The sequence below is a fragment of the Lagenorhynchus albirostris genome, chromosome 12 (genome assembly GCF_949774975.1).
Source record: "Lagenorhynchus albirostris chromosome 12, mLagAlb1.1, whole genome shotgun sequence".
Lineage (NCBI taxonomy): Eukaryota > Metazoa > Chordata > Mammalia > Artiodactyla > Delphinidae > Lagenorhynchus > Lagenorhynchus albirostris.
This window is the reverse complement of record NC_083106.1, coordinates 26266859-26281519: the sequence shown is the minus strand read 5'-3', so window position 1 is coordinate 26281519 and position 14661 is coordinate 26266859. Positions and strand designations below refer to the sequence as shown.

Sequence of the window (14661 nt, the reverse complement as noted above, 5' to 3'; positions counted from 1 at the left end):
ATTTTCATTATAATATTTCCTTTTCCAAAATTTGCATTTATAGGATCATTATTATTGAGGATGTTTTATGACAAGTCTTATTTGATCCATCAGTGATAAATTTTTATTATAAACTCCTTATTGACTGGGTTTGTTTCTTTAATACCCTTGGGTCTACTGTAGAACTTAGCCCAATACTTTGCACATAGGAAATGGTAAAATATTTGTTTAATACAGTTGCTCTCAAGCATTCCATGTATAACAATGTCATGATGTATACACTATAGCTGTATTCAGAAATTAATGGGCTATAGTGATAGATAATAAATTTCTATTCAGTTTTTCAAGAATGTTTCATTATATGTTTTAAAGAAATTGACATATTAGGGTAGTAGCAAGAAATTCATATTTCTAATTAGTGTGCTTATTCTTAAAACTTAGAAATATCTATTGTGCTGTTCAAAGTAAAATTGAAATAACTAAAAATAGAAGTTATATGGACTCTTATCCTATTAATTATTTTCCACTACCCTAGGAAATAGCAGCTTTTAAAAATAATAATGAAAAAGGCTGATCCTGTCTTTAAACTTTACACTAAACAAAGAAGTATAAAACTTTTTGACAAACCATTTTTCCTGTAATGTCGATAATTTTCATTTTGAGTTTTATTGAAAAGGTTTGTGTTTTGATCTCAGATTAAAGGAAACTTAGGGGAGATAGGGATGAAATGTACTGCAGTGGGGGCTTGCAGGTTAAGAAATAAGTTTTCTACTTGAATATCCTTGCAGAAGATGTAGAGACTGGAGGCTCCTACCTTGTGGTGTCCGCGTGCACAGCACCGCAAGGGGAGAGGGTCACACAAGATAGGCCTTGGCAGCCAGCCTTCAAGAAACCCTAGACGGGAGTCAGACAGGAGCCAGAAAAAAGCCTCTCTCAAAAGATTAAGAGTTTCATCAGAGGACTTATAATGCAATTTAGTAACCTTTAAGCTAGAACTTTTAGTTTTTCATTTATTCTTTTTTTGTTGTTGAAGTATAGTTGATTTACAATATTGTGTTAGTTTCAGGTGTATAGCATAGTGGTTCAGTAGTTTGGCAGATTATTCCATTACAGGTTATTATAAGATAATGGGTATAATTCCCTGTGCTGTACAGTATGCCCTTGTTGTTTATCCGTTTGATATGTAGTAGCTTGTATCTGTTAATCCCATGCTCCAAATTTGTCCCTCCTCTCTTCCTTCTTCCCTTTGGTAACCATAAGTTTGTTTTCTATATCTGTGAGTCTGTTTCTATTTTGCATGTATACCCATTTGTAGTATTTTTTAGTTTCCACATGTAAGTGATATCCTATGGTATTTTCTTTCTCTGGTCTTCATTTATTCTTATTTATTCCACTGCCTAGAACACTTTCCTTCTCTCCATTGTATCCCTGCCCCACAAACAGAGGCTCTCTGGCTTAGCCATACTTCTTTAAGCCACAGCTTAGATAATATGTCCTCCTGAAAGCATCCACTTTCCTCACATTTGGTTATAGTGACCCTTTTCCTATTTCTACTAGACCCTGTCATTCCTCTATCATTGTTCACATCACTCTGCACTGTAGGTATCTATTTACTTATTAATCTCTCTGCTGGACTCCAGATCTGTGGGGACAGAGACGAGGACCATCTTGTTTACTGTAATATCTCCAGCATACTTCTGACACAGAAGAGGTGCTCAGCAAATATTTGTTGAATAAATGGATGAATATAAGTATATATGTATATGTGTATTATATTTTAGATAGCTTCGTAGTGCAGAGGAGTATTTTACTAACAGCTCCTGGGACATAAAAGAAAGCTCCCTATGAAACCTCTAATTAATACAGGCAGACCTCGGAGATATTGCAGGTACGGTTCCAGACCACCACAATAAAGCAAATATCTCAATAAAGTGAGTCACACAAATTTTTTGGTTTCCTGGTGCATATAAAAGTTATGTTTACCCTCTATTGTAGTCTGTTAAGTGTGCAATAGCACTAGGTCTAAAAAAAAGTCCATACATTAATTTTAAAAATACTGTATTGCTCAAAAATGCTAACCATCATCTGTGCCTTCAGTGGGTTGTAATCTTTTTGCTGGTGGAGGGTCTTATCTCAATGGTGACGGCTGCTGAAGGCTGGGGTGGCCGTGACAACTTTGTAAATAAAATAGCAGTGAAATTTGCCGTATTGATTGACTCTTCCTTTTACAAACAACTTCTTATACTATGTAATGCTGTTGGATAGCATTTTTACCCACAGTAGAACTTCTTTCAAAATTGGAGTCAGTCCTTTTAAACCCTGCTGCTGCTTTGTCAACTAAGTTTATATAATATTCTAAATCCTTTGTTGTCATTTCAACAGTCTTCACAGCATCTTCAACCAGGAATAGATTCCATCTCAAGAAATCACTTTCTTTGCTTATCCATAAGAAGCAACTCCTCATCTGTTAAAGTTTTATCATGAAATTGCAGCAGTTCATTGAATTGAATCACAATTCAATCAGGCTCCACTTCTAATTCTAGCTCTGTTGCTGTTTCCACCACTTCTGCAGTTACTTCCTCCACTGAAGTCTTCAACTCCTCAAAGTCATCCATGAGGGCTGGAATCAGCTTCTTCCACATTCCTGTTCTTGTTGATAGTTTGACCTTTCCCCATGAGGCATGGATGTTCTTAATGGCATCTGGAATGGTGAATCCTTTCCAGAATGTTTTCAGTTGACTTTGCCCAGATCTATCAGAAGAGTCACTATCTATGGTAGCCTTATGAAATGTTTTTCTTAAATAATAAGACTTAGAAGTCGAAATTACTCTTTGGTCCATGAGCTGCAGAATGGATGTTGTGTTAGCAGGCATGAAAACAACATTAATCTAATTGTACATCTCCATCAAAGCTCTTGGGTGGCCAAAGTGCATTGCCAATGAGCAGTAATATTTTGAAAGGAATCTTTTTTCTGAGTAGTAGTTTTCAACAGTGGGCTTAAAATATTCAGCAAACCATTTTGTAAGCAGAGGTGCTGTCATCCAGGCTTTGTTGTTCCATTTCTGGAGAACAGGCAGAGTCAATTTAACATAATTCTTAAGGGCCCTAGGATGTTCAGTATGGTAAATGAACATTGGCTTCAACTTAGAGTCACCAGCTACATTAGCCCCTGATGAGAGAGTCAGTCTGTCCTTTGAAGCTTTGAAGCCAGGTATTGACTTCTCTTCTTGAGCTATAAGAGTCCAAGATGGCATCTTCTTCCAAAAGTAGCCTGTTTAGTAGTCTGAACATTGGGAGTGTGTTGTTTAGTGTAGCCAGCTCATTGTCTTGGTTTGATCTTCTGGATTAACTTGCTGTAGCTTCTGTATCAGCACCCTCTGCTTCAACGTTTATGTTATGGAGAGGGCTTCTTCCCCTAAACCTCATAAACCAACCTTTGCTCCTCCAAATTTTTCTTCTGCAACTTCCTCACCTCTTTCATTTCTTCATAGAATTGAAGAGAGTTAGGACCTTGCTCTGGATTAGGCTTTGGCTTAAGGGAATGTTGTGACTGGTTTGATCTTCTATCCAGACCACTAAAACTTTCTCCATGTCAGCAATAAAGCTGTTTCACTTCCTTATCATTCGTGTGCTCACTGGAGTAGCACTTTTAATTTCCTTCAAGAACTCTTTTTTTTGCATTCACAGCTTGGCTAACTGGTGAAAGAGGCCTGGTTTTGGGCCTGTCTTGGTTTTTTTTTTGTTTTGTTTTGTTTTGTTTTTTGCGGTACACGGGCGTCTCACTGTTGTGGCCTCTCCCATTGCGGAGCACAGGCTCCGGACGCACAGGCTCAGCGGCCATGGCTTACGGGCCCAGCTGCTCTGCGGCATGTGGATCCTCCCGGACTGGGGCACGAACCCGTTTCCCCTGCATCGGCAGGCGGACTCTCAACCACTGCGCCACCAGGGAAGCCCTGTCTTGGCTTTTGACACGCCTTCCTCACTAAGCTTAATCATTTCTAGCTTTTGGTTTAAAGTTAGAGACATGCGACTTTTCCTTTCACTTGGACACTTAGAGGCCATTGTAGGGTTGTTAATTGACCTGTCTTGGGGAGTAGAGAGGCCTGAGGAGAGGGAGCGAGATGGGGCAGATGGCCAGCTGGTGGAGCAGTCAGAGCACAAACAACATTTATTGATGAAGTTTGTTGTCTCGTATGGGCACAGCCGTGGCACCCCAAAACAATTACAATAGGAATGTGAAAGATCACTGATCACAGATGACCATAACAAATATAGTAATAATGAAAACACTTGAAATATTGCAAGAATTACCAAAATGTGACACAGACACAAAGTGAGCAAATGTTAGAAAAATGGTGTCAGTAGACTTGCTTGATGCAGGGTTGCCACCTTCAATTTATAAAAAACCACAGTATCTTTAAAGCGAATCACGATAAGACGAGGTATACCTGTATTCATGGTGCTCAGAAATTCCATTCATCCCCCAAATCCTATAAAACTTTTTGCCTTTACCCAGATCTCTGACCTCACACCTGATTAGGTGCTCGTTACCACATTTGAGGCTCTACTCAAGAAAATCTTTGGAGGAGGAAAATCACTGCGCATACATGGATTCATTCATTCATTTATTCAACAAGCATTTATTAAAGGTTTATTATATACAAAACACAAGGAGTACAGATTTGCTCAAGACATGTAATCAGTGACTCTAAAAAGATCCTGTTTAGGTTTAGTTGTACAAAAGTGTTTACATCCATATGTGAATGTTGTTAGAAAACAGAAGCTATATTGCCCAGAGGACTGTCACTTTCTTCTTAGTTGTCATAAAGCATAGAGCCTAATTTATTGTGCAAGTGTGGTAATGTGCTCAGCTCTGATGCCTGAAAGATTTTGCTCCATTTGTTCCCTTTAGAACAGATTTTTTTAAATCTGTATTTCCTTAATTTGGCCCTGTGGGTTTTAGCCCATTTAGAACTCACCAGGGTACAAATCTCAAATAAAATGAGTAAAATAAAAATATTAACCATATTATTAACCATAGTTTAAATGGGTAATAAAATTTTCTAATGCGTTTAAGTAGAAATTCTGGATACTTGCTTATGTATCAATAGAATAAGATCGGGAAGCTATGTAAACTTTTGGTTAAGAACGCTTCAGGTAGGACTAGTGTTTTTCTTTAAAGATAGTTCAGTCATGTTTCTTCTTTCTTCGTCCTCCTCCCAATTCACGGTCTTCCTACCACATATCAACCTACCAGATTTGAAGCTTAGATTCTAAATAAAAATGTGAAAACATGGCACAAGGTGTTTTCCATTGTATTAGTGGCAAATTAACCTCTTCTTTCTCCTCAAGAAAGGAAGAGAAATTTTCCTTTAGAAGATTATTTGAATAATGCTAAATTTCTTTTTAGTCAACAACAAAAAGTTCCTGCACATAAAGTACTCCCAAAGAAGTCCAGGTTAGTGCACAGGACAAAAGTCCTGTTAATTGATATACAGTCAGCCTTCTGTACCCACGGGTTCCCCATCCACACATTTAACCAACTGCAGATTGAATATTAGGGGAAAAAAATTCCAGAAAGTTCCAAAGAACAAAACTTGATTTGCCACACACTGTCAACTATTTCTGTAGCGTTTACATTGTATTTACAACTATATACATGGCATTTACATTGTATTAGACATTATAAGTAATCTAGAGGTGATTTAAAAGTATATGGAAGAATGTATGTAGGTTACATGCAAGTACTACAGCATTTTATATAAGGGGCTATAGCATCCATGGATTTTGGTGTGTGTTGGGGTCCTGGAACCAGTCCCCTGCAGATACTAAGGGAGGACTGTATAGCGGGGGTTCTATAGTAGAGGTTCTCATTTCTGGCTGCATATTAGACTCTTCCCTACGTATTTATAATACTCAGCTGGTGAATGCTCTGGATTAACTTTTGGGGGGCCAGGGGTTGAGACTCTGAAGGAAATTATTGATTTTCTCTCCCCTCTCCTCAAAATGTATATACCCACAAAATACTGCATTGTGGACTTTCTGAAGCCCATCTGTGGACCTTGGTTTAAAGACCCCCGGCTGGGGCTTCCCTGGTGGCGCAGTGGTTGAGAGTCTGCCTGCCGATGCAGGGGACACGGGTTCGTGCCCCGGTCCGGGAAGATCCCACATGCCGCGGAGCGGCTGGGCCCGTGAGCCATGGCCACTAAGCCTGCGCGTCCGGAGCCTGTGCTCCGCAACAGGAGAGGCCACAACAGTGAGAGGCCCACGTACCGCAAAAAAAAAAAAAAAAAAAAACAGACCCCCAGCTGTAGATCAGCCCTAGGTGATACCAATGAAGCTGCTCCCAGGACCACACCTTGAGGACCAGTGCTGTGAGGATGGCAGTCATCTGTCTTACCAAGCCTTCCAGGTGATTCTAATGCATGCCAAAGCTTGAGAACTACTGCCCAATAGAAATGCCTCTAGGAAACTACAGTTTAATAGTATGCTTTTGTCTCAGTTGAGGGTTGAGATGTTTATTTTAAAAACAGCCATGTGAAGAATGACTTGTATCTCTTGTAAATCCACTCTTTTGGTATTGAATGCTTTTTGTAGTGGAGGTATATTATTATATATTTCTCTTATAGTCAAGTTCTAGAAAAAACTTTATCTCCCCTGATGAACTGGTAAATTTATTATGCTATTTGCTTATCTTACATTACTGTTTGCATTTGTCAGCTTTGCTGTCAGAAGGTGGAGATAGAGCTCAATTTCATACCCCATTTTAGCAGTTATTCTTAGCCTCTTTTTCCTAGTATAATTATCGGCCCCTTATCCCCATTTCATGTGTGTTCTTTTAATGAAATGGCTTTTCTGTGGCCATGTTAAAGGATAATTTTCAAAATGGCAGTCATGGCTCTCATACAAATATAGCATGAACATGTGTCAAAGACCTTATGTAGCTTGTGAAGGATTTTACAACTAGCTCAAAGGAGCCGAAGAAAAAACACATATAGGCAATTGCTGAATGTGAAAATGAATTTACTAATAGGTGCAGAACTGGTCAGTATCTATAAGGCAGTAACATTTAATGATTAGAATCATCTCTTGGGAGACAGGATGAGGCATCAGTTGCATCTCCACAGGACAACCTTCATTTGCAATTTTAATGGCTGAGAATCATTTGATTACTATCAGTTTTCTATAACTTTAGAGTTGTAAAATAATCCAGTCATAGACATTGGAAGGCATAGACCCCTATAGAATCAGGTAACCCTGTGGGGCTCTTGGACAATGCCAGCATTCTGCTGAAAGAACACCTAGCAATCTTTTTGCTGATTGCAATCTTTCACAGTTTTTCCTGACAGCAAGGTAAGGAGCAAAGAAATGAGTCCTCATATAGGAGACTGAAACGGAGAAACAGGATCTTCGGTAGATGAGGAAGGAGATATCCTGTTATCGTCTTCTCATTCTCTATGCTGACTCTGGCCTTGAAGGAGTCTTCATGGCAGGAGTGCATTCCCGGGGATGGGAGGGAAAGATGGCTTGTTGTGGAGAAGCAGGATGAGACCTGGGAAAGATTCCTTGCTGTGTTTGACAAGCTAAAGCAATGAGTGGATCTCATCCAGTAAAGCAGATATTTTATTATCATGTCATCTGTTTGTTTATTTTTTGGTCTTTTTGTTAACCCTTATTTTTAGCAGTCTTTTTTTTTTTTTTAATGTCTTTTAGGCTGGCCTCAGATAGGTAGTATGGGAAATTAAGAAAAAGCCCCAGGGGCTTCCCTGGTGGCGCAGTGGTTGAGAATCTGCCTGCCAATGCAGGGGACACGGGTTCGAGCCCTGGTCCGGGAAGATCCCACATGCCGCGGAGCGGCTGGGCCCGTGAGCCATGGCCGCTGAGCCTGCGCGTCCGGAGCCTGTGCTCCACAACAAGAGACGCCGCGACAGTGAGAGGCCTGTGCACCGCGATGAAGAGTGGCCTCTGCTCGCCACAACTAGAGAAAGCCCTCGCACAGAAACGAAGACCCAACACAGCCAAAAATAAATAAATAAATAAAATTTAAAAAGAAAAAGCCCCATGTTTACCCTAAGTTATAGAATGCCTTTAAGGCCATTGGGGTGGTGATGGTAATTAATGAGTGCCCCCTAACCCGAGACCCACAGCGACCACACCGTCACCTTTCTTTACCAGGAAGTCTCTACAGTGCCTTCCTTAGAGAATCTGGAGCTGCATTGTTAGTTTACTAAAGTGCTTCTTACCTTATTATTTTTTTAATTGTTAGCTTTTTAAAACTTATAGCACTAGATGGGGTTTAATTAATTAGTTAATGGAGAAATAGTGTTTGCATTAATTTGAGTCAATCTTCATAATTCTGTATCATTGCAGTTTTAGGTCTTTCTCATATTACCAATTAATGTAGTACAGAATTATGAACATTTGCTGATTCAGTGGCCTTGACATCTGTTAGTTATAAGTTCTGAGTAATTAAGAAGCTGGATTGAAGGGTGCTAAATAGGGATTCAGAAAGGTAATTTACGGATACCTTATATTAGAAGCTTAAGTCTCATTTCTCTGATTCTTTTCTCCATAGTAGTTGACACTTAACATACAGAAAGGCCCAGCACTTGGAAAAAAATATACATAGGTGAGACGGATAAATTTGTATAATGATCTTTATATTCCGTGGTATAAAAATTTACAATTGCAGGATTAGGCAGATGACGAGTGTCAGTTGGCCTTTTGTGAGGCACTATTTTCAGTGGACAGACTCAACAGATTTAGGTTCTGGTTCCAACTCTGCTGCTCTAGTGTGGTTATGAGAAGAAATTAATCTCTGCAGTCTTAATCTATAAAATACATTCTTTGAGCTAATCTTCATTGTGTCATTGTTATGACATGGAACATGACATGGTCCGTGCCCTCAAAGAGCTGAAGACACATGTGTCAATAAATAAGCACAGCTGATTATTATAGGTACAGTGAATAACTTCACAGAGGAGGTAATGCTTAAATGGATTCTTCCCAAAAGAGGTGTCATCTCCAGGCAAAACAAGGTGAGGGGCAGAGGGAAAGGGAAGGAGAAAGAGGTTATTCAGGGGAGGGGATCAGTGAGAGGATAAGAGCACAGAGGCATGAACAAGATGCCAGGATTTGAGTGTGTGAGCCTGGTGCAGTGAGAATAAAAGAAGTGGGTAGCAACCAAATCTTGAAGAGTCTGGTTTTTAATGCTTAAATAAAAAAAGTTTGACTGAAAGGTCTCTAATGCTTTCTCTAGCTTGGATTCTGATCTGAGATATTGTTAATGAATGATAAGGAGTTAATATGTTCTGATTAATCTGAGCAGTTCCTGTATTCTATAGTGACAGCCAGGTAATTAGATTGACCAGGACTGTGAATTCCCTTATATAACTTTCAGCCTTTGCAACCATTAAAGGATGGGAAATACAGTGCAAATAACTTTGGTCAATTCCCTCTCCTGCTACTTCATCCTTCATGTTACTATCTACATTTTTTCATTTCTTCTTATTATTTTATTGTGGAAAATTTCAAATGTATAAAAAGCAAACAATAGGATAATGCACTTCCATTATCCAGCTTCAACAATTATCAATCAACATTCTTGTTTTGTTTATTCCTCTACTCATGTCCCACTCCTCATTCATTATTATTATTATTATTGCTATTATTGTTGTTGTCATTATTATTCTTACTATTTTTAGGTATCATCTACATACAGTGAAATGTACAAATCTTAGATATAGGTTTTTGACAGATACACTTGTGTAATCTACATCCCATCTCAATACAAAACATTTGCATCTTCCTCCAAAATTCCCTTGTACCCCTTTCCAGACTTTCCCTAGCCCCATCCCTCCCTCCAGCTGAAAAGACAAAACAAACCAAAGCCCTAATTTTTTTTTTCATCTTAGATTAGTTTTGCCTGTTTTAGAACTTATATGACGGAATCTCCTGAATGTACTCTTTTGTTTCTGGCTTCTTTCACTCCACTTATTATCTGTGGGATTCATCCACGTTCTCGTGCCCATCAGTAGTTCCCTCCATTGTTTTGCTTAGCAACATTGTGTTGCACGAATTTACTACAATTTGTTACCCATTCTTTTGTCTGTCTTTTGGTTGTTTCCAGTTATGCGGTATTGTGAATGAAGTTGCTGTGTACGTCCTTGCATACATTGCTTTGTGAAGATGTTTTCATTTCTGTTGGAAACCCCTCTAGGAATGGAATCACTAGGTATATGTTTAACTTTATAAGGAATGGGCAGTTTTCCAAAGAGTGGTTATACCAGCAAGGTATGAGAGTTAGAGCTGCTCTACATCCCTGCTAACATATGATATTGTCTATCTAAAATTAAAATTTTAGCCATTCTCATGAGTAAGTAGTGGTATCTCATGGTGGGTTTTATTTGCATTTCCTTGATGCCTAATGATGGTGAATATTTTTATGTGCTTATTGGTCATTCATATATCTTTTTTTATCTGTTAATAAAATTTTTTTTTATTTGTGTTGTCTTTTTATTATTGAGTTATAGTTGTTCTTTATATATTGTGGATACAAGTTCTTTGCCAGATATATGTTTTGTGAACATTTTCTCCCACTCTGTGTTTTGCTCATTCGGTTTCTTAGCAGTGTCTTTTGATGAGCAAAAGTTTTATTTTTGATTGAGTCTAAGTTATCTAATTTTTATGGTTATTGCTTCCTGTTTAAGAAATCTTTACTTACCTTCAGATTGAGACTATATTCTCCTGTGTTTTCTTCTAAAAGCTTAATACCATTAGCTTTTATATTTCAGTCTGTGGGCCATCCATCTCAAATGAACTTTTGTTTATGGTGTGAAGTTGGGGTTGAGTTCATTTTTTTCCATATGGACATCCAGTTCTAACATCATTTGTTGAAAAGACTCTTATTTCCCTGTTGGATTGTTTTGGTACATTTGTTGAAAAGCAGCTGTCCAAGTGTGGGGTCTATTCCTGAGTATGTTCTGTTCCTTTGACCTACTTGTATATCCTTATTCCAGTATTGCATTGTCTTGATTACTGTAGTTTTATGATAAGTCTTGAGTCAGACAGTGTAAGTAGTTTAACTTTGTTGTTCTTTGCCAAGATTTTTGTGGTTATTTTAGGTCCTCTGCCTTTCTACTTCAACTTTAAAAGTCACTTTCTCCATTTCTATTAAAAAGCCTGCTGGGATTATGAATTATTTATAAATTATTTGGGGGTAGAATTAACTTCTTAAATACTGAACCCATGAACGTGGTATATTTTCCATTTATTTGGGCCTTCTTTAATTTCTCTCAGCTGTGTTTTAGTGTGGACATTTTGCATATCTGTTGTTAAATGTGTTGCTAAGTATTTTGTTATTTGATGCTATTGTAAATTAATTTTTTGATTGTAATTTAAAATTTTTTTCTTGCTAGTATACAGAAATATGATTGATTTTATATAGTAATCTTATACCCTGAGACATTGCTACACTTACCAAATTTTTAACACACAGTTCCTGAGCACCATGAACTATCTTCCCTTCATGTTTTTATGTGACTTTTTGGACTCGAATGTCCATATCTCCCATGTCTGCCCCTAAAGAGGGCCAGTGTGAATGCCACGGCATTTGTGAAATCTTCTGACACTGCCCCAGTTGGATTCAAAGAGTTCCTCCCCTGAGACTCTCTATTAGAGCACTTTCCACTTTTGGTTTTGAATGAGCCATTCTTTGAAGGCAAGAGCTATACTTTACCTCCTTTTTCATCCCCACAATAGCTAGTATGATGCCTTGGTTCACAGTTTAGGAATGTATCTTTTCAACATTTATCTCAGGACCTATAGGGAATTGTGTAGCTCTGGCAGGAAATCCTTACAGGCAACTTCAATCATTTGGAACCAGTCCCCAAAGTGTATCTTTAAAAGGGAAAATAGACCTTTTTTCAAAAACGTGTCCCTGTGTACTTCCTATTTAAAGAGATGTTCCCTGGTGGATGATCTACTTACACGCTAAAAGACTTAGGCTTTTCTGCCAGTTTTGAACATTTGTAGATTATGTTTCCTTTTTGTTTTCAGGTGGCTGACTGTGCTTGGGATGAAACAATAAAGATATATGATCCTATTTGTCTTACCATGCCTGCTTGAGATAAACTACTCAGAAACAAAGGATATGACTGAAGAACTGCTTAGCAGGAAATAAATGATTGATAACATAGAGTTTATGTTTTTATATACTATTCAGATTGAAAATTGAAAAATGTATTCTGGAATCAGTTTTGAGGAAGCTGATAAAGACTTTGGCTCACTATTTAAGCTTCTGGTACCTGAGCCATATTTCTTAAAATCCTAAGGAATATTGAAGTTATGATATATCTTATAGTATCTGTTAAAATATAATCTTTCTAGTATAAAATGGATTAAAATATGAGAGATCTATAGATTATATTGATAGTGATATGTTTCATTTTTAATTTGCCATTTTTGATGAAAATATCACTGCTGTTGATAAAAATCTCAATAAACTGCATCCCTTGATCATTTATGATTTTATGACACCCCCAACAAGGTTACTTTTTCTAATATAGTATATATATATATAACACTATATAATATAGATATACCTATGGTTCAGTAACAGGGCTCTAATAATCACTGATTTATTCAGCAGTTATTTATTGAGCATCTACTGTGTGCTTGATACATGGAATGAATGAGATTCTTTCAAGGACTGGTGTCTGTCATGCTTTAAGAACATGGATGCAGAGAGTTAAGAGCTTACCTGTATTTTACATTTATTCAAATATTTTTAGATATTATACCCATGACCCTATGTCTCTCTTCCTATTTCTCTACAATCAAATTTTTAAAAAACTGGTCACTGGGCAAAAAGTCTTAGGTCCCACCAAGGTTTCAAGCAATTACCCTTGAAACTAAGTAATGAAAGCCCTAAGTAATGCTGTAAACCCTCCTTGCTGCCTCCCTAAGTCTTGAAAAACCTTTAGGTGTGACGACCTATAAAGAATTAGGTTAAAAGGGAAAAATTAGTAGAATAGACAACTTTGCATAACACTTATGTTTTTATATAATGTTAAAATAAAACGTTATAAATGGCAAAAATTGTCATTAAATTTTTAACAAGTTTTTGAGATTTTTTTAAAGAGCAAAATATACTTGTAATAATCAGAACAAAGATAAATGTAAATGTATGTATATTGTCTAATTTACATATTTCCCTGTTTACTTGTTACAGAAAAAAAATTAAGACAGCTTACAAAACACAAAAACAAGCCCACAGGAACAAAAGGAGACATAAAGTGGAGCCAGGAGTGGGCTTGAAAATATATGCCTTAAAGTCCTAGAAAGTTGCTACTGGCAGCATAAATGGGAAGTCTGGTCAAGTACACAATGCTGCCCAAGGCCTGAGGGCAAGGACTTCGTCCTAGTCCCTGGCTTGGCCCTAGCAGCATGCCTGGCACGTAGAAAGTGCTCAATGCATATTTGTCAAATGAATGAATGGTCTCACAGAAAGTATAACTCTTTTCAGTTCTTAGACCAATCAGTGCTAATTGTTTTTGAGAGGCCCCCATAGAGAGGACACTGCTTCACATGAATGTCTTGTAAGGAACAAGGTGCTCAAACGCATCCTTCGATGCGATTAGGTTGGTTCATAGAGCTGCTCTGTGTTGCATGCAGTTCAATATAAGTGGGTTCACAGTGAATGTTCTCTGTATCGGCAGAATTTATAATAGACCTTTTTAAATACCTAACCCAGATCATATTTACAGTGAAATGAAATTATTTTTCTTTTAGAATGCAAGAGATTTTATTAAAATAATCTACCATGTATCATTTGAAACAAATACTTGTGATTTAAAAACTAATATCTCTCTTGATTTATTTCCCCTCTATTTCAGGGATGTTAGAGATGTTTAGAACCCTAACTTCATAATACTTAACTCAGGTGCTTGGAGTCTCTCAATCTGAAGGAGGGTGGGTGAACATTTCTTCAGTGAGTTCCCTGAGCTAGGATTGGCAAACTAGAAGAAAAGGAGCTGGATTGTGTCCTGAAAGGGAATGCACACGATTTTGGAATTCTTGGTAATTCACAAGCCGAGCAGCCTCTGGATTTTAGAGGACAACCAGTCATTCTTCTAGTTGGGAAAATTAGAATTTGTCTCCTGGCAACTGAGTTCTTGGGTTTCATCCTGCCTGCCTCCCCAAGTTCCTCCTGCACCTGCAGTGACAGCACAGCACTGAGGAGTGGATGCAGGAAAGGGGAACTCAGGTCACTGAGCATCTTCTGTGATCTGGGCATTACATGAGACGCTTTCTGTATCTAATCCCCTTTAATCTTTATAACGTCCCTGCAAGGAAGCCCTCCCATTTTCCAGACAAGGAAACGAAGGCTCTCGGGAGTCATAGCAGCCAGGAAATGTGGAGCTGGAATTTGAAATCTGCTATGACTGGGTCTGGTCCTGCCATGTGGCCACCTTTTCCTAGGAATAACAGAAGTTGGCCCACTGAGAAATAGTAAAGCTGTGGGACACGCTGGTGACTAGATCCTGATCATTCCTGAGAAAACTGGCAAAATTGTGTTTCCAAGTCTAAAGTGCTAAGAAGCTGACCCTGGGTCTGGGGTGACCCTAAAGTATATCACCCCCAGGGAGACCCAGGCTGAGAGCCAGCCATCCCTTCTGCCTT

General features: G+C 38.2%; 1 protein-coding gene across 2 annotated transcripts in view; it reads left to right on the top strand.

Moving 5' to 3' along the window:
- The window catches only part of PEX7 (peroxisomal biogenesis factor 7), an 86421-nt gene extending 73993 nt beyond the window's left edge, over window positions 1-12428 (top strand). The window contains exon 10 of one of the 2 annotated variants that reach the window (XM_060167340.1): window positions 12037-12428. In XM_060167340.1, the coding sequence (XP_060023323.1) occupies window positions 12037-12105 (69 nt within the window). In that variant the 3' untranslated portion in view covers window positions 12106-12428. Of the gene's footprint in view, window positions 1-8554; window positions 8587-12036 lie in introns of those variants that run through there. The other variant, XM_060167341.1, reaches the window with a different exon arrangement.
- Window positions 12429-14661: the final 2233 nt, after the last annotated feature.